A 24,095-nucleotide genomic window follows, 5' to 3' on the forward strand; every position below is an offset into this window, starting at 1 on the left:
AATTAGAATACTAGTTGATTAAGCAGCTTGTTAGGAAAGAGTCCAGTCAGTGTAGAGATCATATTGGAGTTTGAATAGATTTACCTGCTTGTTGGTAAAGTCTTGTCTACTATATAAAGGGGTCGATCCCTCTCAACAAAGCAAAGAAGAATATTGTCGTTTACTTTCATCTACTCCCTCTGTCTCAAAATGTAAGAAGTTTTTTGACATTTTGAGACAGAGGGGGTAGTTTTCAGTATTTAGGCTTATGTCAGTAGTAGATCTTTCCATGCATCAAGTGCTTAAGTTCAGACTGGGTGAGATGATATAGTTGATCCAAAATCTTCATATCAGCCTGTTCAGTTCACGCCCCCCCCCCCCCGATATCTCCAAGAATGTCATAACTGTGGTCTGTCCTGTTTGTGTCGCCCCGACTTACTGAGGCTATTATTATATCTTTTGTTAGGCTCAGGCAGATGATTCACCCTCATTGGCTGCTAAGCAAGTGGAAATACATGTCCGTAATAAGGTGAGTCTGAAAACTTTTCTCGTCAGCATAGGTTACTGAAGTGCTCATCTATATTGCTTATTATCATAATATGCACACTGGGTTTGTCGGGAAGGGATGCGGCACCATTTAGACTCTATAATCCAAGTATAGGGCACACATCCAGGTTATGATGCTATGATGATTGTTCTTCTATTCCACTGGCTAGATGTGAACGGGGAAGTTTTTTTTCGTATAGGTAACCCAGCAGCATGATATCCCTGAAGGTGAGATTTCAAAAAAATCATATGTAGGACTTCCTGAAAGAAAGCAAATAAAGGTTGAAAGATCAATGACTATGGAGATCAGCAACCAGGTGCCTGTAATACTTGATCATTATCTGTACATTCTAGCTGTATTGTTCTTCTATTCCACTGGTTAGATGTGAACGGGGAAGTATTTTTTTGTACAGGTAACGAAGCATCATATCCCTGAAGGTGAGATTTCAAAAAGATCATATGTAGGACTTCCTGAAAACAAGCAAATAAAGGTTGAAAGATCAATGAGCATGGAGATCAGCAACCAGGTGCCTGTAATACTTGATCATTATCTGTACATTCTAGCTGCATTGTTCTCAGTACTGTTATAAGATTCCCAAAAGAAAACTAGGTTTCCATGTCGAATCTGTGTGAAATTGTGAGTCACAAAAAATAAAAGGATAATGCAGTTTGATGAACCTATATATTTTCATAATGTTCCTTGTGCTATGTACCATAACTTTTAAATTCCAATTTACTGGGATTGGTAATTCATCTTGAGTAGAAGTCACAGATTCTCGTAAAGCATCACATATGAGGATCAAACTATCATCATGGCAGGTTAGTATTTGAATGCTGGAGCCTTCATTTGTGATCCCGGTTGCTGCATACAAGCGATTATTCTTTGCCATCCACCGCATAAGATTGTATGCCTAGAAGCCTAGTTAACTGCTGACTGAAACCCTAAAAAAATTAAATAGCAGGTTTTTTTATTATATAGCAACAATTAGCTATAAGTGATAGTTTCTCAATTGTAGCATACGTTGATGTTGTTATGTGCATGGGTGTGTTGGGTACCACTTGAGCAATATGCACTAAAACTACAATTATATTCCATCATTTCTAATTAGCTGCTGGTTTATATGCTATGTAACTGAATAACATTCCCCTGATTTTGGTACACCTTTTTGTGATATGATAATCTTTTGGAATGAGTATTCATCTACTTATCTGTTTAATTTGTAAAATAGGAGCAAGAGGCTATGGAAAATATTTGTTTGATTTCAGTATGGAAAACATTGGAGGTTTGATTTGTCAAAGCACTTGGCTTAAGTAAAGCAATGGAAGTTCATGCTTTGGCCTATAGCATTATTACTCACTGTGAAAAGGATAGCTGAAAAGAATTTGTTGATATGAGCTACCCCTAAGTTCGAGAAACAAGATATGTTTATCAGTTGTGCTGTTAATCACATTATTGTTCTTTTTGAAAAGGGTGGTGGTGGATAGTCGTCATGCTGTGAGCTTTTTGGGAATTGTGGTGTCGGAGTCTTCATGCTGTGGGCGCTTAGTATGAGAAACAAGATATGTTAGCCAGTTGCACAGTTAATCACATCATTGCTCTTTCTGGAAAATGCGGTGGTGGATAGTCTTCGTGTTGTGGGCCAGTATCTTCATGAAAGTTCTTTAGTGATTATGAGAAGGCGATGGTTTACTTGACATAAGCTGAGGAAACAAGATATGACAATCGCACTACTATGTTATCGTTCAAAAGTATGATGACATTTCTTACAAGGAGTTGGAAAAAGCTATTATGCTTTAAGATGCAGTGTTTGGCAGAAATTCTGGAAATTAACTATTGTACAGCAACTGTTGTTAGATTGGATTTACAGGACATTGAGTATCTTCTGCAGTTAATCATTGATCAAGAAAAAGTCGATGCTATAACTACGACAGAGAATGTGTGACATTCCTGAATTAGGTGTAATATTTAATTGGCATATTGTATCTACTATCTTTGACAGTTTGGCCCCAAATCTTTATAGGCCAACAATACCTTCGAGGGCTCTGCTGCTGATGAGATTATGGAGCCTCAAATGGCTGACCATTTTCCTTTCATGGAAAAACATGATCTAGATGAAGCAACTGATGCATCAAATGAACTAGCAAATGATCCCCCAATTCAGCTACTAGGACGAATTACAACAGTGAAGGAATTACTTGCAACCGGGCTTTTTCAAAATGAAGAGATCATATATACTCAGAAGTCTGGAGAAAGGGTTAGATAACTAACTCGAAGCTGTAGTATGTTTTATAGTAGTCAATTAGTCATTACAACTATTGATCCTTTCTTTAATATGTGCAGAAAAAATTGGAAGGGAGAATTGATGGTTTATTTTACCGTTGCTCTTGTCACAATGAGGTAACTCTGAGAGCCACAACAACTGTTATTTGTGAAATAGCCTGCTGCCCAGGTCTAGCTGCTCACCTAGCCACCTAAGACCTACCATATCTTTGATTGCTTGAGATATGTGCTACCCTTACAGTTTCTGATATTTCGTTTTCATGCATAGTTAGCATATAGCCAGTATGTGCTACCCTTACAGTTTCTGATATTTCCTTTTCATGCATAGTTAGCATATAGCCAGTATGTGCTACCCTTACAGTTTCTGATATGGTATGATACCTTTTCACATACATCAGTTGATACAGAATGATATATTGGGTGATATGACCGATGATAGCCTGATATTATGTTTGATTCGGTATGTAGGTAACATGTATTATCTAAACATATATATTAAAATATTAAAGCAATGCATATTATTGGTTATGACAGTACTTTCTTATGTTACATTAAGAATTTAGTGAGTATTTATGAATCTCTTAATCAAACGATCAAAAACTTTCTTATGTTATGTTTGAGTTTTTATTATCCATTTTATTTGTGATAAGCAGACATTATATGAATAAGATTTGCTAAGAAAATGATCATTTCCCTCTAATTTTCCATCTAAAGTACACATGGTTTGATATCACCCAATATTTGGTATTGAATATTTTCTGAAGCCAAACTGATGGACCCAATGTCCGATATTCCAAATCTTGGTTTTGGTACAATCTACTTTTTATCCTGCAAAATACTTTACCTACGCTATTACTTATTGAAGGTCATGTCCGCGTCAAAGTTTGAGAAACATGCGGGCTGTACCTCTCATAACCAAAACGATCGTATCATGTTGTGGGGTGAGCAATCGCTGCATGCCATCGTTGCCTATCTCAAATCTCTTGGTTCAGCTGAAGAACAACTTGCAGCAATATTGGAATTGAAGAAAAAGAATGAAGACAGGAAGGGTAAAATTCACACCTGCCATCAAAAGTTTTAACTTAAACTGTTTCCGTGCTCTTTCCTGATGTACGCATGCTCTTTGTATTGTAGCCTCACGAGACCAAGGTTAGGTGATTGTTCTGTAGCCCGGTGCTCTTTGTAAGGATCTGTAAGTCCTCTTGTTTAGCAAAGCATGTTACTCCCTCTGTTCCTAAATATAAGTCTTTTTAGAGATTTCAATATAGACTAGATGCAGAGCAAAATGGATGAATCTCACTCTAAAATCCGTCCGTATCTAGTCCTCATTGAAATCTCTAAAAAGACTTGTATTAGAAACGGATGGAGCACATTGTGTGCATGTTTTTTATTTTAACTGATTGTCATGTTACAATTTGCAAGTCCTGTTTCGAAGGCGAAGTGAAGACTGTTCTGCGCTTGGACGGCCGGATGGAGAAACCGAACCGTCAGAGGGAGGAGGCTGCCTGTGATACACTGATACAGTGCAAAAAACATGTGTACACGTTTGTTCCTAACTGTAACTGTAGTTGCAAACATTGCCCATCGTGTAATGTTGTCAGGTCGTTGACACGTTACGACTATATCTTGTTGTACGTCAACCAAACACAATGCATGATGACCACGATGATGGTGGCGTTTCATTCTCTGGTATTCTGAAGCATAGTGTTATTAATTGATGTATTCCGTATGATATGGTACTCCTTCCGTCTTAAAATAAGTGTCTCAACTTTGTTGTACTAAGTTTGAAACAGTTATTTTAAGAAGGGGGGAGTATATTGGAGCGTACTCAGGGATCGCCGGAGCAGTGGGGCGATGCTACTTGCGTCGCAGGCACGTCGTGGTCTGGCTACTTTTTTCTTTTTTGAGTAACACCGTGGTCTGACTACTTTTTTTAGAAGGCCGTGGTCTGACTACTTGTACATCCATGAGAACACAGACATCCCTTAAAGATGTTACACTTGGTTACACTTGGTTACACTTTTTTTAGTTCGTCATCAGCAGGGCAAAAGCCCCCCGGTTCCACTGAAAATGAAACTAGAGTGTATGGTTTTTCTTTTGAGATAAAAAAGAGGAGAAGACGAGGATTACATTTTTGCTAGTTTTTTTAATCCATTATTTTATTATTAGTTGCTGGGCCACGAGGATTTTGCTGGCAACTTGTCATCTTGCATTTTTTGAGCAATCTCTCCTTGCCTCTTTTCCTTTTGTTTCTTTTCTTTTTCCAATAATTCGTGATATCAAAAGGTTCTAAATTTCAGGAAAAGTCGCTAATTTTAAAAAAAGAATCATGATTTCAAAACAATATTCATGATTTCAAAAATATGCTCGGGAATTCAAAAAATGTTCACGAATTTGTAAAAAGATGCTCGCAAATTAAAAAAAGTTCATGAATTTAACAAAATATTTATGATTTCAAAAAATGTTTGTGAATTCGAAAAATGTTCATGATTTCAAAAAATTATAGTGAATTATAAAATGTTCATGATTCAAAAACATGTTCATGATTTAAGAGAATGTTCATAAATTTCTAAAAAAATGTTCACAATTTCGAAAAACTGTTCACAGTTTCAAAAAAATGTACATGATTTAAGAGAATTTCCACGAATTTGTAAAAACAAAACCACCATTACCAGAAAAATGTACATGTATTTAAATTCGACGAACATTTTCTGAAAATCTATGAACAAATTTGTAATTTGATGAAAAAGTTTGCAACTCGATGAACAAAAATTGAATTTTGATGAACATTTTTTAAATCCAATGAACAAAAAATGAATTCGATGATCATTTTTTTGAATTTCAAACATTTTCTTACATTGATGAACACTTTTTGAATTCGATGAACGAAAAGCTGTTCATGATTTATTTTTAAAAATCGCAAAAAAGTGAAAATTAAAAAGTACATAATTAAAAAAAACTGTTTATGTATTAAAAAACTGTTCATGATTTCAAAAAACTCTTCACAATTACAAAAAATGTTCATGAATTTTTAAAAACATGTTCACAAATTGAAAAACGAAATAGAAAAATAAAACAGAAAAAAATCACGAATTTAAAAGATTTTCGCAAACTGAAAAAACAAAGAATAAAAATAAAAAAGGAAAAGAAAAAATGAAAGGAAAACAGAAAAAAATAGAAAATACCGGTTCAGGGAAGGTGCTAGAACCTTCCAAAACCGGTTGGGCCGGCCCAGAAAACCAGGGTGTACGCGCTACCGCGCTAGACAGCGACCTACGCGCCGTTAGGGTTCGCCATTTTTTTGGTTTGCGGGCCCTGGGCCTTTCGTTCTCTTTTTTTTACCTGGCGGTCCTGAACCACTCGTCAAAAAATAAACCTGGCCCATTAGCGTCAATGTTGCACCGGTTTCGCGAATGATGAGATCAGATTTTTCCTGAAAAAAAATCATTTTTTGTGCCTTCTTGTTTTCCATTTCTTTTTTGTTTTCTCAAACAATTTTCCTTTTTTGTTTTTTTCTTTTCCCTATTTTCCCCTTTTTAAACAAAGTTTTCAATTTTTTCAACTTATTCATTGTTTTCCAAAATGTTCACCAAAGTTTTAAAACATGTTTAGATTTTTTTAGTAATTCTTAGACTAATTTTATCTTTTTCATAAATTTCAAAAATGATTTTGATTTTTTAAATTCACATCGGTTTTTAACTATTCTTACATTTTTTTAATTCACATAGGTTTTTAAATGTTCACAAAGTTAAAATCTTGTTTAAAAATACTTGCTCCATATCATAATATAAGATGTCTTTTCACACTGTTATACTGTTAAAAAATAAGTTATATTATGTCACAGAGGTATTACTATTTACTGTATGTTTATGAAAACAAACAAAAGACAAAAGTAAAATCAATACGAACAAACAAAACCCATACACATGAAAGAACCATTTGTGACACAAACTGGACCGCCCTCACTCTGTGTGTTTGCTTAATAGATTGATGCACACAGACAAGTAGGAGCTCCCCACCCGCTCTCTCCCCTCCTTTTTTTGCTAGTGGGTCGTGTGTTGTGATGCACGATGGGTCGCGGGGAGGAGGAGCTTCCCTCGACCACCGTTTCTTCTTCTTCTTCTCTGTCGCAGTGATGAGCCGTGTAGCAGGATTGTCCATAGGGAGGGGGCTCCCCTAGTCATTTTCTTCTTCGGCGTAGGGCGTCTGGACGTCGTCTCAGATGCCAATTTCTCCTTTGTTGTCGACAGAGGAGTTTGCTCGGGTATTTGTTGGGGATTACCGAGGAGGAGCCTCCCGACCACATTTCTTATTCTTCTTGGCTGATCACTGGGGAAGCCCCCCCCCCCCCAACCCGCTTTTGTTATTTTTCAAGGATTGCCGAAGGAGCCCCCCCAAACCAATTTTCTTCTTCTTGCTGGCAAATCAGAAACTGGACCGCCCTCGCTCTATGTGTTTGCTTTATAGCTTGACGCACAGAGACAAGGAGGTGTTGTAACGACCCGGATACAACTTTCCATATTTGTACCCTGACTCTTGCCTTTTCCGGAGATGCGATATGATATTTCTTTTGTGGTTGGGTTTTGTCTTTGTTTTGCATTTTGTTCATGTCATGTATTTCATATCATGTCATCATGTGCATCGCTTTTGCATATGTGTTCGTCTCATGCATCCGAGCATTTTCCCCGTTGTCCGTTTTGCAAACCGACACTCCTACTTGCACCAGCGCACCATTTTTGTCACTTTTCGTGAGCGAGTGTTAAACGTTCTCGGAATGGACCGAGATTTACCAAGTGGCCTTGGTACACCACCGGTAGACCGCCTGTCAAATTTCGTTCCATTTGGAGTCCGTTTGATGCTCCAACGGTTAACCGGGTAACCGCAAAAGCCTCTTGTGTGTTGCAGCCCAACACCCCTCCAAAACAGCCCAATAACCCTTCCAAACCCCTTCCATGTCCTCCGTCGTCGGATCATGATCGTGTGGACGAAAACTACACTCCATTTGGACACTCCTACCTCCTCCTACCTATATATATGTGATCCTCCTCGAATTTTCGCGGACGAAACACTAGATCCACTCCTCCTCCGTGCCACCGGACATGTCCTTCCGCCGTCGGACGCGTCCACCGCCGCTGCCACGTGTTTCAGCCAATCAAGGCGCACCATGTCATCCCCGCCGCCTCCCGTGCCCAATCGCAGCATGCCACCTCACCCGCGCCACCTCACCGCGCCTCCCACCTTCACCGGGCCCGCGGAGCCCATCGCGAGCCCAGATATGCGCGGCGCCGCCGCGCCCCTTGCCGGACTTCGCCGGAGCGCCCCGCCGACTCGCCGGCGTTCGTCGTCCACCGCCGCCTTGACCCCACTTGTAGCGACTTGACCTCAAATGGTCAAGCCTCTGTGTATCTGTGCCATCCCTGGATCGGTATGCTGGCACACACAGTACATCAATCTATATATCAAAGTGCAATCACATGTATAAATAACGTAAAACTGATATATACCTCATAAGTCTCAGCGGAAACAAACATAAGGGTGTGGAGTCCCATCAACGCCAACGGCAAGTTGAGTGTAGACCGTAACCCTACAGCGTAACTCTTACTCGTCGTAGAAAATTCCTGCAACATAAGACGTTGCAGCCCTGTAGGTCAGTACATTGAATGTACTGGCAAGTCACATCATAAGAATAATGAACCTATTTGTACATGCAATTTGGCTGGTGGAAAGCTCTAATTTTAGTTTTTTTTGCATAAAGCTAGTTTTTCCCTAGAATAAAAGATATTATTCTACCACTACTGTATAGCATAGGATGAGTTGGCAAACCCAACTCAATCCATTCCCAAAGTTTCATTTAAAACCCAACTGTTTAATTAAGAGTGATGAGATCTCCCAGCATTTCCACTACTAGATGCTCAAGTTGTCCGTAACCGGGGACACGACTAATCGATTAGGTTTTAACACTCTGCAGAGGTTTGTGCACTTTTCCTCACAAGACTCGATCGCCTCCCTTGAAGTTCTCGCACTGCCTGGCGTTTGAGAACAGGATGACCGAGACATAGTCTTTCAAAAATGTTCCCCCTTAACCCACGGATAGGCCGGTACACCTACATCATTCTACATCTGCTAGCCCATCCCGGAAGGGGTCACACTAACTACTCAACTAAGCCAGATCCCATATTGGCTTGTGGCTGCACACGTAAGCTTCTAGACATGAGAATACGATTGATCTCTTTGAGCCTGGGCGGCCGACCACTAGTGGTGCACCACCATGGGTTAACCATGCATGCTCCCACTATACTTCGCCACCATTCAAACCAAAATACCGCCCAGGTAGTTCATTTACAAGTCTTGGTCCTGATTACTACTTTGTCACTCATGTCTCATCATGTTCGCTTCCCAAACCACGTCTATATTTAGCAAGGCAAAAATAAACTTACACGGTGGTGACAAGGATGTATAGATCAGACCTACCTCAAATGAACTACTAGGTAACGGCATAGCCATCTGGCAACAATAAATCTTACCATGCAACCCTACCTCAAAGGACTAAGTGCATAATAAAAACATAGGTAATTGAAGGAATGGTCAAATGTGAACTTGCCTGGTAATAGTTGATGAAGATGATATCGCTCTCAAAAATTTACTTAATAGAACTATTCGTTACTCTCCGATGAAAATCTATAAAGTCAAACGTTGCACTCACATAAGCAACCATTTCAGAGAACCAGGAAGAACATGCAAAGCAAAAGGTCTTGGAAAAACCAAATGAACATTCAACACACTTAACTAGCATGGAAATAATTCTAGGTGCTAATAAGAAGTGACATAAGGTGCAAAACCGTGATGTGATCTATCGTGCATACTTGCATAGTAATAAAACTATCATGGACATATATTAATCGTGTGAAAAGTATAGTGACAATGGTCCAGGTGGTAGGGTTTGGCTACGGTGACACGGTGCAAAAAGAATCACATCAATCGGAGCTACGGTTTAGGAGAGATGGCCAGTTGAAGTTTGAATTCAAACCTGAATAAATTCAAATTTGAAATTGGCCAAAAGTTTTCAAAGTTGGTTCTCTGGATAAAGCTATTCGATGCGAACATTTTGCCGCTAGTTTCATCTAATTTGGACTTACGGTTGAAAAGAAGTTCAGGGGCTAAACTGCAATATCTAGGGACTAGACAGAAAAGAAAGAAAATCACGAGCAGGTCCTCGGCCACGTGGCTTCTTGCGGGTGGCTGGGCAACGTTCGCTGCAGAAGCTTATACGATGGACGACCATTAAATAAGAAAACACTACCGCGGCTAAAAAAACCCAAGACCGGTTTTCACTAAAACCTCACGGGTTTAATAAAACCGAGATTAACCGGTTTAATTTGAAAAAACTAACAGAACGAGGGGGGGAGAAAGCAGGCGGCTCACAGTGAGCGAGGACGGCGAACAGGGGGCGGCGGCGCTGGCGTCAAGCGGCGGACGGGCGGTGGCGGCGGTGCTCCTCGGCGGCGGGGGAGGAGAAGAATGGGACGAGCACGACATGGGCAGTCCGGTGGTGGCGACGATGCGCGTCGGGGTGACCCGGACGGGAGGAGCGAAGGGCAGCGTCTCCGTGCTCCAGCGAGGATGCATGTCGTTGGGGCGTCATCTCCGGCATGACCTAGGCGAGGAAAAGACGTCAACAAGATGCGGGGCGGCGAGGCAAGTTGATTGACAAAGAATAAGAGGGTTCGGGTGCGCTACCGACGACGTAAACAACGACGAGAAGCTCCGGCTCTGGCGAGATGCGAAACGACGGGGCAGCGACCACGAGTGGTGAGAGTCGTTGTGGAGTGGCAGAATCGAACGAGGGGCGTCGGGGGGAATTTATAGACGCGAGAAGTGTTGGGGAACGCAGTAATTTCAAAAAAATTCCTACGCACACGCAAGATCATGGTGATGCATAGCAACGAGAGGGGAGAGTGTTGTCTACGTACCTACGCAGACCGACTGCGGAAGCGTTGACGCAACGTAGAGGAAGTAGTCGTACATCTTCTCGATCCGACCGATCCAAGCACTGTTACTCCGGCACCTCCGAGTTCTTAGCACACGTACAGCTCGATGACGATCCCCGGGCTCCGATCCAGCAATGCGTCGGGGAGGAGTTCCGTCAGCACGACGGCGTGGTGACGATCTTGATGTTCTACTGTCGCAGGGCTTCGCCTAAGCACCGCTACAATATGATCGAGGTGGAATATGGTGGCAGGGGGCACCGCACACGGCTAAGGAACGATCTCAAGGATCAACTTGTGTGTCTAGAGGTGCCCCCCTGCCTCCGTATATAAAGGATCCAAGGGGAGGGGCTGGCCGGCCAAGGGGGGCACGCCAGGAGAGTCCTACTCCCTCTGGGAGTAGGATCCCCCCCCAATCCTAGTTGGAATAGGACTCCTTGAGGGGGGGAAAGAGAGAGAGGGGGCCGGCCACCTCTCCTAGTCCTTAATAGGACTAGGGGAAGGGGGGAGGGCGCGGCCACCTTGGGCTGCCCCTTTCTCCTTTCCACTAAAGCCCACTAAGGCCCATTAGCTCCCGGGGGGTTCCGGTAACCTCCCGGTACTCCGGTAAAATCCCGATTTCACCCGGAACACTTCCGATATCCAAACATAGGCTTCCAATATATCAATCTTCATGTCTCGACCATTTCGAGACTCCTTGTCATGTCCGTGATCATATCCAGGACTTCGAACAACCTTCGGTACATCAAAACATATAAACACCTAATATAACTGTCATCGAAACGTTAAGCGTGCGGACCCTACGGGTTCGAGAACTATGTAGACATGACCGAGACACATCTCCGGTCAATAACCAATAGCGGAACCTGGATGCTCATATTGGCTCCCACATATTCCACGAAGATCTTTATTGGTCAGACCGCATAACAACATATGTTGTTCCCTTTGTCATCGGTATGTTACTTGCCCGAGATTCAATCGTCGATATCTCAATACCTAGTTCAATCTTGTTTACCGGCAAGTCTGTTTACTCGTTCCGTAATACATCATCCCGCAACTAACTCATTAGTTGCAATGCTTGCAAGGCTTAAGTGATGTGCATTACCAGAGAGGGCCCAGAGATACCTCTCCGACAATCAGAGTGACAAATCCTAATCTCGAAATACGCCAACCCAACATCTACCTTTGGAGACACCTGTAGAGCTCCTTTATAATCACCCAGTATACGTTGTGACGTTTGGTAGCACACAAAGTGTTCCTCCGGTAAACGGGAGTTGCATAATCTCATAGTCATAGGAACATGTATAAGTCATGAAGAAAGCAATAGCAACATACTAAACGATCGGGTGCTAAGCTAATGGAATGGGTCATGTCAATCAGATCATTCAACTAATGATGTGACCTCGTTAATCAAATACAACAATTGTTCATGGTTAGGAAACATAACCATCTTTGATTAACGAGCTAGTCAAGTAGAGGCATACTAGTGAAACTGTTTGTCTATGTATTCACACATGTATTATGTTTCCGGTTAATACAATTCTAGCATGAATAATAAACATTTATCATGATATAAGGAAATAAATAATAACTTTATTATTTCCTCTAGGGCATATTTCCTTCAGTCTCCCACTTGCACTAGAGTCAATAATCTAGATTACACAGTAATGATTCTAACACCCATGGAGCCTTGGTGCTGATCATGTTTTGCTCGTGGAAGAGGCTTAGTCAACGGGTCTGCAACATTCAGATCCGTATGTATCTTGCAAATCTCTATGTCTCCCACCTGGACTAGATCCCGGATGGAATTGAAGCGTCTCTTGATGTGCTTGGTCCTCTTGTGAAATCTGGATTCCTTTGCCAAGGCAATTGCACCAGTATTGTCACAAAAGATTTTCATTGGACCCGATGCACTAGGTATGACACCTAGATCGGATATGAACTCCTTCATCCAGACTCCTTCGTTCGCTGCTTCCGAAGCAGCTATGTACTCCGCTTCACATGTAGATCCCGCTACGACGCTTTGTTTAGAACTGCACCAACTGACAGCTCCACCGTTTAATGTAAACACGTATCCGGTTTGCGATTTAGAATCGTCCGGATCAGTGTCAAAGCTTCGCATCAACGTAACCTTTTACGATGAGCTCTTTGTCACCTCCATATACGAGAAACATATCCTTAGTCCTTTTCAGGTATTTCAGGATGTTCTTGACCGCTGTCCAGTGATCCACTCCTGGATTACTTTGGTACCTCCCTGCTAAACTTATAGCAAGGCACACATCAGGTCTGGTACACAGCATTGCATACATGATAGAGCCTATGGCTGAAGCATAGGGAACATCTTTCATTTTCTCTCTATCTTCTGCAGTGGTCGGGCATTGAGTCTTACTCAACTTCACACCTTGTAACACAGGCAAGAACCCTTTCTTTGCTTGATCCATTTTGAACTTCTTCAAAACTTTGTCAAGGTATGTGCTTTGTGAAAGTCCAATTAAGCGTCTTGATCTATCTCTATAGATCTTAATGCTCCAAATATGTAAGCAGCTTCACCGAGGTCTTTCATTGAAAAACTCTTATTCAAGTATCCCTTTATGCTATCCAGAAATTCTATATCATTTCCAATTAGTAATATGTCATCCACATATAATATCAGAAATGCTACAGAGCTCCCACTCACTTTCTTGTAAATACAGGCTTCTCCAAAAGTCTGTATAAAACCAAATGCTTTGATCACACTATCAAAGCGTTTATTCCAACTCCGAGAGGCTTGCACCAGTCCATAAATGGATCGCTGGAGCTTGCACACTTTGTTAGCTCCCTTTGGATCGACAAAACCTTCTGGTTGCATCATATACAACTCTTCTTCCAGAAATCCATTCAGGAATGCAGTTTTGACATCTATCTGCCAAATTTCATAATCATAAAATGCGGCAATTGCTAACATGATTCGGACAGACTTAAGCATCGCTACGGGTGAGAAGGTCTCATCGTAGTCAATCCCTTGAACTTGTCGAAAACCTTTTGCGACAAGTCGAGCTTTGTAGACAGTAACATTACCATCAGCGTCAGTCTTCTTCTTGAAGATCCATTTATTCTCAATTGCTTGCCGATCATCGGGCAAGTCAACCAAAGTCCATACTTTGTTCTCATACATGGATCCCATCTCAGATTTCATGGCTTCAAGCCACTTTGCGGAATCTGGGCTCACCATCGCTTCTTCATAGTTCGTAGGTTCATCATGATCTAGCAGCATGATTTCCAGAACAGGATTACCGTACCACTCTGGTGCGGATCTCGCTCTGGTTGATCTACGAGGTTCAGTAGTATCTTGTCCTGAAGTTTCATGATCATCATCATTAGCTTCCTCACTAATTGGTATAGGTGTCGCAGAAACAGTTTTCTGTGATGTACTACTTTCCAATAAGGGAGCAGGTACAGTTACCTCGTCAAGTTCTACTTTCCTCCCACTCACTTCTTTCGAGAGAAACTCCTTCTCTAGAAAGGATCCATTCTTAGCAACGAATGTCTTGCCTTCGGATCTGTGATAGAAGGTGTACCCAACAGTCTCCTTTGGGTATCCTATGAAGACACATTTCTCTGATTTGGGTTCGAGCTTATCAGGTTGAAGCTTTTTCACATAAGCATCGCAGCCCCAAACTTTAAGAAACGACAACTTTGGTTTCTTGCCAAACCACAGTTCATAAGGCGTCGTCTCAATGGATTTTGATGGTGCCCTATTTAACGTGAATGCGGCCGTCTCTAAAGCATAACCCCAAAACGATAGCGGTAAATCAGTAAGAGACATCATAGATCGCACCATATCTAGTAAAGTACGATTACGACATTCAGAAACACCATTGCGCTGTGGTGTTCCGGGTGGCGTGAGTTGCGAAACTATTCCACAATTTTTCAAATGTACACCAAACTCGTAACTCAAATATTCTCCTCCACGATCAGATCGTAGAAACTTTATTTTCTTGTTACGATGATTTTCAACTTCACTCTGAAATTCTTTGAACTTTTCAAATGTTTCAGACTTATGTTTCATTAAGTAGATATACCCATATATGCTTAAGTCATCTGTGAAGGTGAGAAAATAACGATATCCGCCACGAGCCTCAATATTCATCGGACCACATACATCTGTATGTATGATTTCCAACAAATCTGTTGCTCTCTCCATAGTACCAGAGAACGGTGTTTTAGTCATCTTGCCCATGAGGCACGGTTCGCAAGTACCAAGTGATTCATAATCAAGTGGTTCCAAAAGTCCATCAGTATGGAGTTTCTTCATGCGCTTTACACCGATATGACCTAAACGGCAGTGCCACAAATAAGTTGCACTATCATTATCAACTCCGCATCTTTTGGCTTCAACATTATGAATATGTGTATTACTACTATCGAGATTCAATAAGAATAGACCACTCTTCAAGGGTGCATGACCATAAAAGATATTACTCATATAAATAGAACAACCATTATTCTCTGATTTAAATGAATAACCGTCTCACATTAAACAAGATCCAGATATAATGTTCATGCTCAACGCTGGCACCAAATAACAATTATTTAGGTCTAATACTAATCCCGAAGGTAGATGTAGAGGTAGCGTGCCGACCGCGATCACATCGACTTTGGAACCGTTTCCCACGCGCATCGTCACCTCATCCTTCGCCAGTGTTCGCTTAATCCGTAGTCCCTGTTTCGAGTTGCAAATATTAGCAACAGAACCAGTATCAAATACCCAGGTGCTACTGCGAGCTCTAGTAAGGTACACATCAATAACATGTATATCACATATACCTTTGTTCACCTTGCCATCCTTCTTATCCGCCAAATACTTGGGGCAGTTCCGCTTCCAGTGACCAGTCTGCTTGTAGTAGAAGCACTCAGTTTCAGGCTTAGGTCCAGACTTGGGTTTCTTCTCCTGAGCAGCAACTAGCTTGCCATTCTTCTTGAAGTTCCCCTTCTTCTTCCCTTTGCCCTTTTTCTTGAAACTAGTGGTCTTGTTAACCATCAACACTTGATGCTCCTTCTTGATTTCTACCTCCGCAGCTTTCAGCATTGCGAAGAGATCGGGAATAGTCTTGTTCATCCCTTGCATATTATAGTTCATCATGAAGCTCTTGTAGCTTGGTGGCAGTGATTGGAGAATTCTGTCAATGACGCAATCATCTGGAAGATTAACTCCCATCTGAATCAAGTGATTATTATACCCAAACATTTTGAGTATATGCTCACTGACAGAACTGTTCTCCTCCATCTTGCAGCTATAGAACTTATTGGAGACTTCATATCTCTCAATCCGGGCATTTTCTTGAAATATTAACTTCAACTCCTGGAACATCTCATATGCTCCATGACATTCAAAACGTCGTTGAAGTCCCGATTCTAAGCCGTAAAGCATGGCACACTGAACTATCGAGTAGTCATCAGCTTTGCTCTGCCAGACATTCATAACATCTGGTGTTGCTCCAGCAGCAGGCCTGGCACCCAGCGGTGCTTCTAGGACGTAATTCTTCTGAGCAGCAATGAGGATAATCCTCAAGTTACGGACCCAGTCCGTGTAATTGCTACCATCATCTTTCAACTTTGCTTTCTCAAGAAACGCATTAAAATTCAACGGAACAACAACACGAGCCATCTATCTACAATCAACATAAACAAGCAAGATACTATCAGGTACTAAGTTCATGATAAGTTTAAGTTCAATTAATCAAATTACTTAAGAACTCCCACTTAGATAGACATCCCTCTAATCCTCTAAGTGATCACGTGATCCAAATCAACTAAACCATAACCGATCATCACGTGAGATGGAGTAGTTTTCAATGGTGAACATCGTTATGTTGATCATATCTACTATATGATTCACGCTCGACCTTTCGGTCTCTGTGTTCCGAGGCCATATCTGCATATGCTAGGCTCGTCAAGTTTAACCTGAGTATTCTGCGTGTGCAAAACTGGCTTGCACCCGTTGTAGATGGACGTAGAGCTTATCACACCCGATCATCATGTGGTGTCTGGGCACGACGAACTTTGGCAACGGTGCATACTCAGGGAGAACACTTCTTGATAATTTAGTGAGAGATCATCTTATAATGCTACCGTCAATCAAAGCAAGATAAGATGCATAAAAAGATAAACATCACATGCAATCAATATAAGTGATATGATATGGCCATCATCATCTTGTGCTTGTGATCTCCATCTCCGAAGCACCGTCATGATCACCATCGTCACCGGCGCGACACCTTGATCTCCATCGTAGCATCGTTGTCGTCTCGCCAATCTTATGCTTCCACGACTATCGCTACCGCTTAGTGATAAAGTAAAGCATTACATCGCGATTGCATTGCATACAATAAAGCGACAACCATATGGCTCCTGCCAGTTGCCGATAACTCGGTTACAAAACATGATCATCTCATACAATAAAATTCAGCATCATGCCTTGACCATATCACATCACAACATGCCCTGCAAAAACAAGTTAGACGTCCTCTACTTTGTTGTTGCAAGTTTTACGTGGCTGCTACGGGCTTAAGTAAGAACCAATCTCACCTACGCATCAAAACCACAACGATAGTTTGTCAAATAGACTCCGTTTTAACCTTCGCAAGGACCGGGCGTAGCCACACTTGGTTCAACTAAAGTTGGAGAGACTGTCGCCCGCAAGCCACCTATGTGCAAAGCACGTCGGGAGAACCGGTCTCGCGTAAGCGTACGCGTAATGTCGGTCCGGGTCGTCTCGTCCAACAATACCGCCGAACCAAAGTATGACATGCTGGTAGGCAGTATGACTTATATCGCCCACAACTCACTTGTGTTCTACTCGTGCATATAACATCAAACCATAAAACCTAGGCTCTGATACCACTGTTGGGGAACGCAGTAATTTCAAAAAATTTCCTACGCACACGCAAGATCATGGTGATGCATAGCAACGAGAGGGGAGAGTGTTGTCTACGTACCTACGCAGACCGACTGCGGAAGCGTTGACGCAACGTAGAGGAAGTAGTCGTACGTCTTCTCGATCCGACCAATCCAAGCACCGTTACTCCGGCACCTCCGAGTTCTTAGCACACGTACAACTCGATGACGATCCCCGGGCTCCGATCCAGCAAAGCGTCGGGGAGGAGTTCCGTCAGCACGACGGCGTGGTGACGATCTTGATGTTCTACTGTCGCCGGGCTTCGCCTAAGCACCACTACAATATGATCGAGGTGGAATATGGTGGCAGGGGGCACCGCACACGGCTAAGGAACGATCTCAAGGATCAACTTGTGTGTCTAGAGGTGCCCCCTGCCTCCGTATATAAAGGATCCAAGGGGAGGGGCTGGCCGGCCAAGGGGGGCGCGCCAGGAGAGTCCTACTCCCTCTGGGAGTAGGATTCCCCCCCCCCAATCCTAGTTGGAATAGGACTCCTTGAGGGGGGGAAAGAGAGAGAGGGGGCCGGCCACCTCTCCTAGTCCTAATAGGACTAGGGAAGGGGGGAGGCGCGCGGCCACCTTGGGCTGCCCCTTTCTCCTTTCCACTAAAGCCCACTAAGGCCCATATAGCTCCCGGGGGGTTCCGGTAACCTCCCGGTACTCCGGTAAAATCTTGATTTCACCCGGAACACTTCCGATATCCAAACATAGGCTTCCAATATATCAATCTTTATGTCTCGACCATTTCGAGACTCCTCGTCATGTCCGTGATCACATCCGGGACTCCGAACTAACTTCGGTACATCAAAATGCATAAACTCATAATAACTGTCAATGTAACGTTAAGCGTGCGGACCCTACGGTTTGAGAACAATGTAGACATGACCGAGACACATCTCCGGTCAATAACCAATAGCGGGACCTGGATGCCCATATTGGCTCCTACATATTCTACGAAGATCTTTATCGGTCAGACCGCATAACAACATAAGTTGTTCCCTTTGTCATCGGTATGTTACTTGCCCAAGATTCGATCGTCGGTATCCAATACCTAGTTCAATCTCGTTACCGGCAAGTCTCTTTACTCGTTCCGTAATACATCATCTCACAACTAACATATTAGTTGTAATGCTTGCAAGGCTTATGTGATGTGCATTACCAAGAGGGCCCAGAGATACCTCTCCGACAATCAGAGTGACAAATCCTAATCTCGAAATACGCCAACCCAACATCTACCTTTGGAGACACCTGTAGAGCTCCTTTATAATCACCCAGTAATGTTGTGACGTTTGGTAGCACACAAAGCGTTCCTCCGGTAAACGGGAGTTGCATAATCTCATAGTCATAGGAACATGTATAAGTCATGAAGAAAGCAATAACAACATACTAAACGATCGGGTGCTAAGCTAATGAAATGGGTCATGTCAATCAGATCATTCAACTAATGATGTGACCTCGTTAATCAAATAACAACACCTTGTTCATGGTTAGGAAACATAACCATCTTTGATTAACGAGCTAGTCAAGTAGAGGCATACTAGTGACACTAAGTTTGTCTATGTATTCACACATGTATTATGTTTCCGGTTAATACAATTCTAGCATGAATAATAAACATTTATCATGATATAAGGAAATAAATAATAACTTTATTATTTCCTCTAGGGCATATTTCCTTCAGTCTCCCACTTGCACTAGAGTCAATATTCTAGATTACACAGTAATGATTCTAACACCCATGGAGCCTTGGTGCTGATCATGTTTTGCTCGTGGAAGAGGCTTAGTCAACGGGTCTGCAACATTCAGATCCGTATGTATCTTGCAAATCTCAATGTCTCCCACCTGGACTAGATCCCGGATGGAATTGAAGCGTCTCTTGATGTGCTTGGTCCTCTTGTGAAATCTGGATTCCTTTGCCAAGGCAATTGCACCAGTATTGTCACAAAAGATTTTCATTGGACCCGATGCACTAGGTATGACACCTAGATCGGATATGAACTCCTTCATCCAGACTCCTTCGTTCGCTGCTTCCGAAGCAGCTATGTACTCCGCTTCACATGTAGATCCCGCTACGACGCTTTGTTTAGAACTGCACCAACTGACAGCTCCACCGTTTAATGTAAACACGTATCCGGTTTGCGATTTAGAATCGTCCGGATCAGTGTCAAAGCTCGCATCAACGTAACCTTTTACGATGAGCTCTTTGTCACCTCCATATACGAGAAACATATCCTTAGTCCTTTTCAGGTATTTCAGGATGTTCTTGACCGCTGTCCAGTGATCCACTCCTGGATTACTTTGGTACCTCCCTGCTAAACTTATAGCAAGGCACACATCAGGTCTGGTACACAGCATTGCATACATGATAGAGCCTATGGCTGAAGCATAGGGAACATCTTTCATTTTCTCTCTATCTTCTGTAGTGGTCGGGCATTGAGTCTTACTCAACTTCACACCTTGTAACACAGGCAAGAACCCTTTCTTTGCTTGATCCATTTTGAACTTCTTCAAAACTTTGTCAAGGTATGTGCTTTGTGAAAGTCCAATTAAGCATCTTGATCTATCTCTATAGATCTTAATGCCTAATATGTAAGCAGCTTCACCGAGGTCTTTCACTGAAAAACTTTTATTCAAGTATCCCTTTATGCTATCCAGAAATTCTATATCATTTCCAATTAGTAATATGTCATCCACATATAATATCAGAAATGCTACAAAGCTCCCACTCACTTTCTTGTAAATACAGGCTTCTCCAAAAGTCTGTATAAAACCAAATGCTTTGATCACACTATCAAAGCGTTTATTCCAACTCTGAGAGGCTTACACCAGTCCATAAATGGATCGCTGGAGCTTGCACACTTAAGCGTGCGGACCCTACGGTTCGAGAACATGTAGACATGACCGAGACACGTCTCCGGTCAATAACCAATAGCGGGACCTGGATGCCCATATTGGCTCCTACATATTCTACGAAGATCTTTATCGGTCAGACCGCATAACAACATAAGTTGTTCCCTTTGTCATCGGTATGTTACTTGCCCAAGATTCGATCGTCGGTATCCAATACCTAGTTCAATCTCGTTACCGGCAAGTCTCTTTACTCGTTCCGTAATACATCATCTCACAACTAACATATTAGTTGTAATGCTTGCAAGGCTTATGTGATGTGCATTACCAAGAGGGCCCAGAGATACCTCTCCGACAATCAGAGTGACAAATCCTAATCTCGAAATACGCCAACCCAACATCTACCTTTGGAGACACCTGTAGAGCTCCTTTATAATCACCCAGTAACGTTGTGACGTTTGGTAGCACACAAAGCATTCCTCCGGTAAACGGGAGTTGCATAATCTCATAGTCATAGGAACATGTATAAGTCATGAAGAAAGCAATAGCAACATACTAAACGATCGGGTGCTAAGCTAATGAAATGGGTCATGTCAATCAGATCATTCAACTAATGATGTGACCTCGTTAATCAAATAACAACACCTTGTTCATGGTTAGGAAACATAACCATCTTTGATTAACGAGCTAGTCAAGTAGAGGCATACTAGTGACACTAGTTTGTCTATGTATTCACACATGTATTATGTTTCCGTTAATACAATTCTAGCATGAATAATAAACATTTATCATGATATAAGGAATAAATAATAACTTTATTATTGCCTCTAGGGCATATTTCCTTCATCAAGAAGGGGCTGTGGAGACTCCGGATGAGCTTTATCCTGAGCGGAGCGGCCGGCAGTTGCGGGCGGCACGTGCGTGCTCTATCTGGACGGGAGGAGCGGGAGGTTGGGGACGACGGGGTGGGCCCCATGCATCAGCGGCAGCAGCGGGTAGCGAGCGCAGGAGGAGCACGCGGCTCATGCGGGCGGCGTTGGCCTCCTCCTGGCAGGCCACTGGCTGCCCTAGCGCTGCGGCTGGCCCATGGCCTCGCTGGCCTCTGGCTAGGCCGGCTGGCCAGCGCGTGCGTGCGTGTGTCTTTTTTTTATAGAACAAAACTATAACAGAGCAAAAATAAAAAATAAACAAAAAAGTTACATAGGCATATTATATACCAAAATGCTCAGAAAATTACCAAGAATAAGATGAACTATTTTCCAAGTTCAAATAAATTATATAGAAAATCATAAAAGTCAAACAATGCTACTGTTGCATTTAAAATCAACAAAAATCTTTTTTTTAAATAGCAAAATGATTTCAAATTTATTTTCTCCTAATTTTCCATTGAAGGGAATAATTTTACCCTTATTTCCATTTATTTATTTTTAGGAGAAAAATATTTTGAAAAGAAACTCAAATAACTCCCAATTGGATTTGAATTTGGAATTTCAAACAACTTCAAATGGAAAATGAGTTTCAAATAACTTCAAAGTGACTTCCAAATTATTAATTTGAAACTCCCAACTCTCTTTCTTCAATTTTGAAGAAATCATTTTATCTTCCCTCATGAACTCATTGAGTTGCTTAAAGTTTCTAAGTTTGAAATATTTCAAATGGAATTCAAATCATTTTCAAACCCCTTTTCATTTATTTAAATGGAAGAAGTCATATTATCTTCACTCTAGGATCTTGTGATGAAATGAATTTGAATTCTTCGAGATCAAAATGCAAGATGAAAGTTTTGGGAAAGTCCTTTTATTCCCTCTCATTCAACTTTCAAAAAGTTTTCAATTTCCAATCATTTTCACACAATCAATCACACAACAATAAAACAAACAATCATAATAATTTATTTAATATAACATTACAAAATTTAGAATTTTGGGATGTTACACCACCGGAGCACGCCGCCGCCGCGATGCACTCTTGCCGCATCAGGTCGCCGGCCACTGCGCCCGTCCCCATCTCCTTCCTCCTCCTCTGACCGACCTCTCTCACCTCGCTCTCTCTCTCTTCCCTCCCCGCAGGATCCTCCACCGCCGCCCCGTAAAGCTCCGCTCGACGCCGGCGGCCATCACCGATGCCGGGAACGGAGGCCCCGCCCCGTTCTCCACTGGATCCGGCGGATCTGGCCGCCCACGCCGCCTCGCTTTTGTCCCGCTCGCCAGAGCCCTAGCGCCGCCGGCCTCGTCCCCGGTCGGGAGGAGGACGACGCGCGCCAACCGCCTCCCCTGCAGCGCCCGCGTGGGTCGGCCCATCTCCAGCCGACCCAGCTCCCTCCTCCTCAGATGGGCTCAGCCCATTGGTGAGCGCCCGCTATACCCCGCCCGTGCGAGGAACTCTATGTTGCGCCCGCTCGTCTGTTTTTTTCCACCAAGTCCCTGGATCTGAACATTTTGGGTGCACCTTTGACATGCTATAACTCCATGACTGTAGCTCCGTTTCATGCATATAAGATATCAAAATGTTCATTGTGAGATGATCTTCATTTCATTACATTGTGGCATTCTTGTTTGAGTTCATATTGATGCCCTAATCATTGATGCAAGAGTGCTATAAAATGTTTCCTGCTGTTACTTATCAGATTATGATGAATTGTCATTTTTATCACATTTGTGGTGTGCATCATATGGGCATGAGCTCTACATGTGTTTTGATCTATGCCATGCCATCTTTACAGCGGTGTATGCCATGTATTTTTGTGATCAATGTGGTGACTAGCACAAGCATGCAAAGTAGCCTTCGTGATATTGCTGATTTCAGGGACTTAGGATTTTGCTAAGTCCTTGGTCTGCTGTTATTTTTATGCCATGTAACCTTGATGCTACAGAGAGATTCATGCTTGTTTTGAGTTGCTTCAGTAAGGATGATTTGTACATATGGTTGTGCTCTATCCATCCGTTCCCCTGTTTGCAATTATGGAGTGCCCTAGCATGTCTTAATCTTGCTCTACTTTTGCTATAAAATGTTCCTGGCAGATTGTTTACATGTTAATCAATGTTGCCATGGTTGTTGTAGTTGGTCCATGCATGCTATGAACTTTTTATTGCCATGGTTAGCTTCATGAACATGTCATCTTGTTGTAGGTATGCTTTTCTTGTCATGAAATGCCTTGTGGTGAGTGTTTTGAGCTCGCAAAGATGCCTTCATAATTCTGTTTATGCCATGCTCTGTTTTCTGCTAAGTCTGAAACTGTTAATAAAATTTGCTATGTTTACATGGGTGCCATCATATCTTCTGTGCCTTTTTGGCTCATGATCAGGAAGGGACTTTTGTTCTATGCTTTGAGTAGATTCATTCCATGACTTTGTTTGCTTTGATCTGTTTCTGTAGCATGTTGTTTGCTTGCTCTAAACATGGCTTCCTGATGTTATTCCTGGCATGTTAGTATTTTTCACTAAGTCTGTGAAGCTGATATCTTTTGCACTTTTGCCATACTTGTTTGAACCTGCTCTAGTGTGATTTAGCCGTAGCTCAGTG

The 24,095-nt window shown here is 42.3% G+C and overlaps 1 protein-coding gene across 1 annotated transcript in view; it reads left to right on the top strand.

Annotated features, from left to right (window-relative positions):
* Window positions 1-22,599, top strand: part of LOC125537549 — an 85,076-nt gene extending 62,477 nt beyond the window's left edge. Inside the window, exons 5-9 of the mRNA XM_048700865.1 lie at window positions 446-508; window positions 2,547-2,780; window positions 2,867-2,923; window positions 3,672-3,855; window positions 22,493-22,599. Coding sequence (XP_048556822.1) covers window positions 446-508; window positions 2,547-2,780; window positions 2,867-2,923; window positions 3,672-3,855; window positions 22,493-22,599 — 645 coding nt within the window. The remainder of the gene's footprint in view (window positions 1-445; window positions 509-2,546; window positions 2,781-2,866; window positions 2,924-3,671; window positions 3,856-22,492) is intronic.
* The last annotated feature ends 1,496 nt before the right edge of the window (window positions 22,600-24,095 follow it).

The sequence above is a fragment of the Triticum urartu genome, chromosome 2, assembly GCF_003073215.2.
Source record: "Triticum urartu cultivar G1812 chromosome 2, Tu2.1, whole genome shotgun sequence".
Lineage (NCBI taxonomy): Eukaryota > Viridiplantae > Streptophyta > Magnoliopsida > Poales > Poaceae > Triticum > Triticum urartu.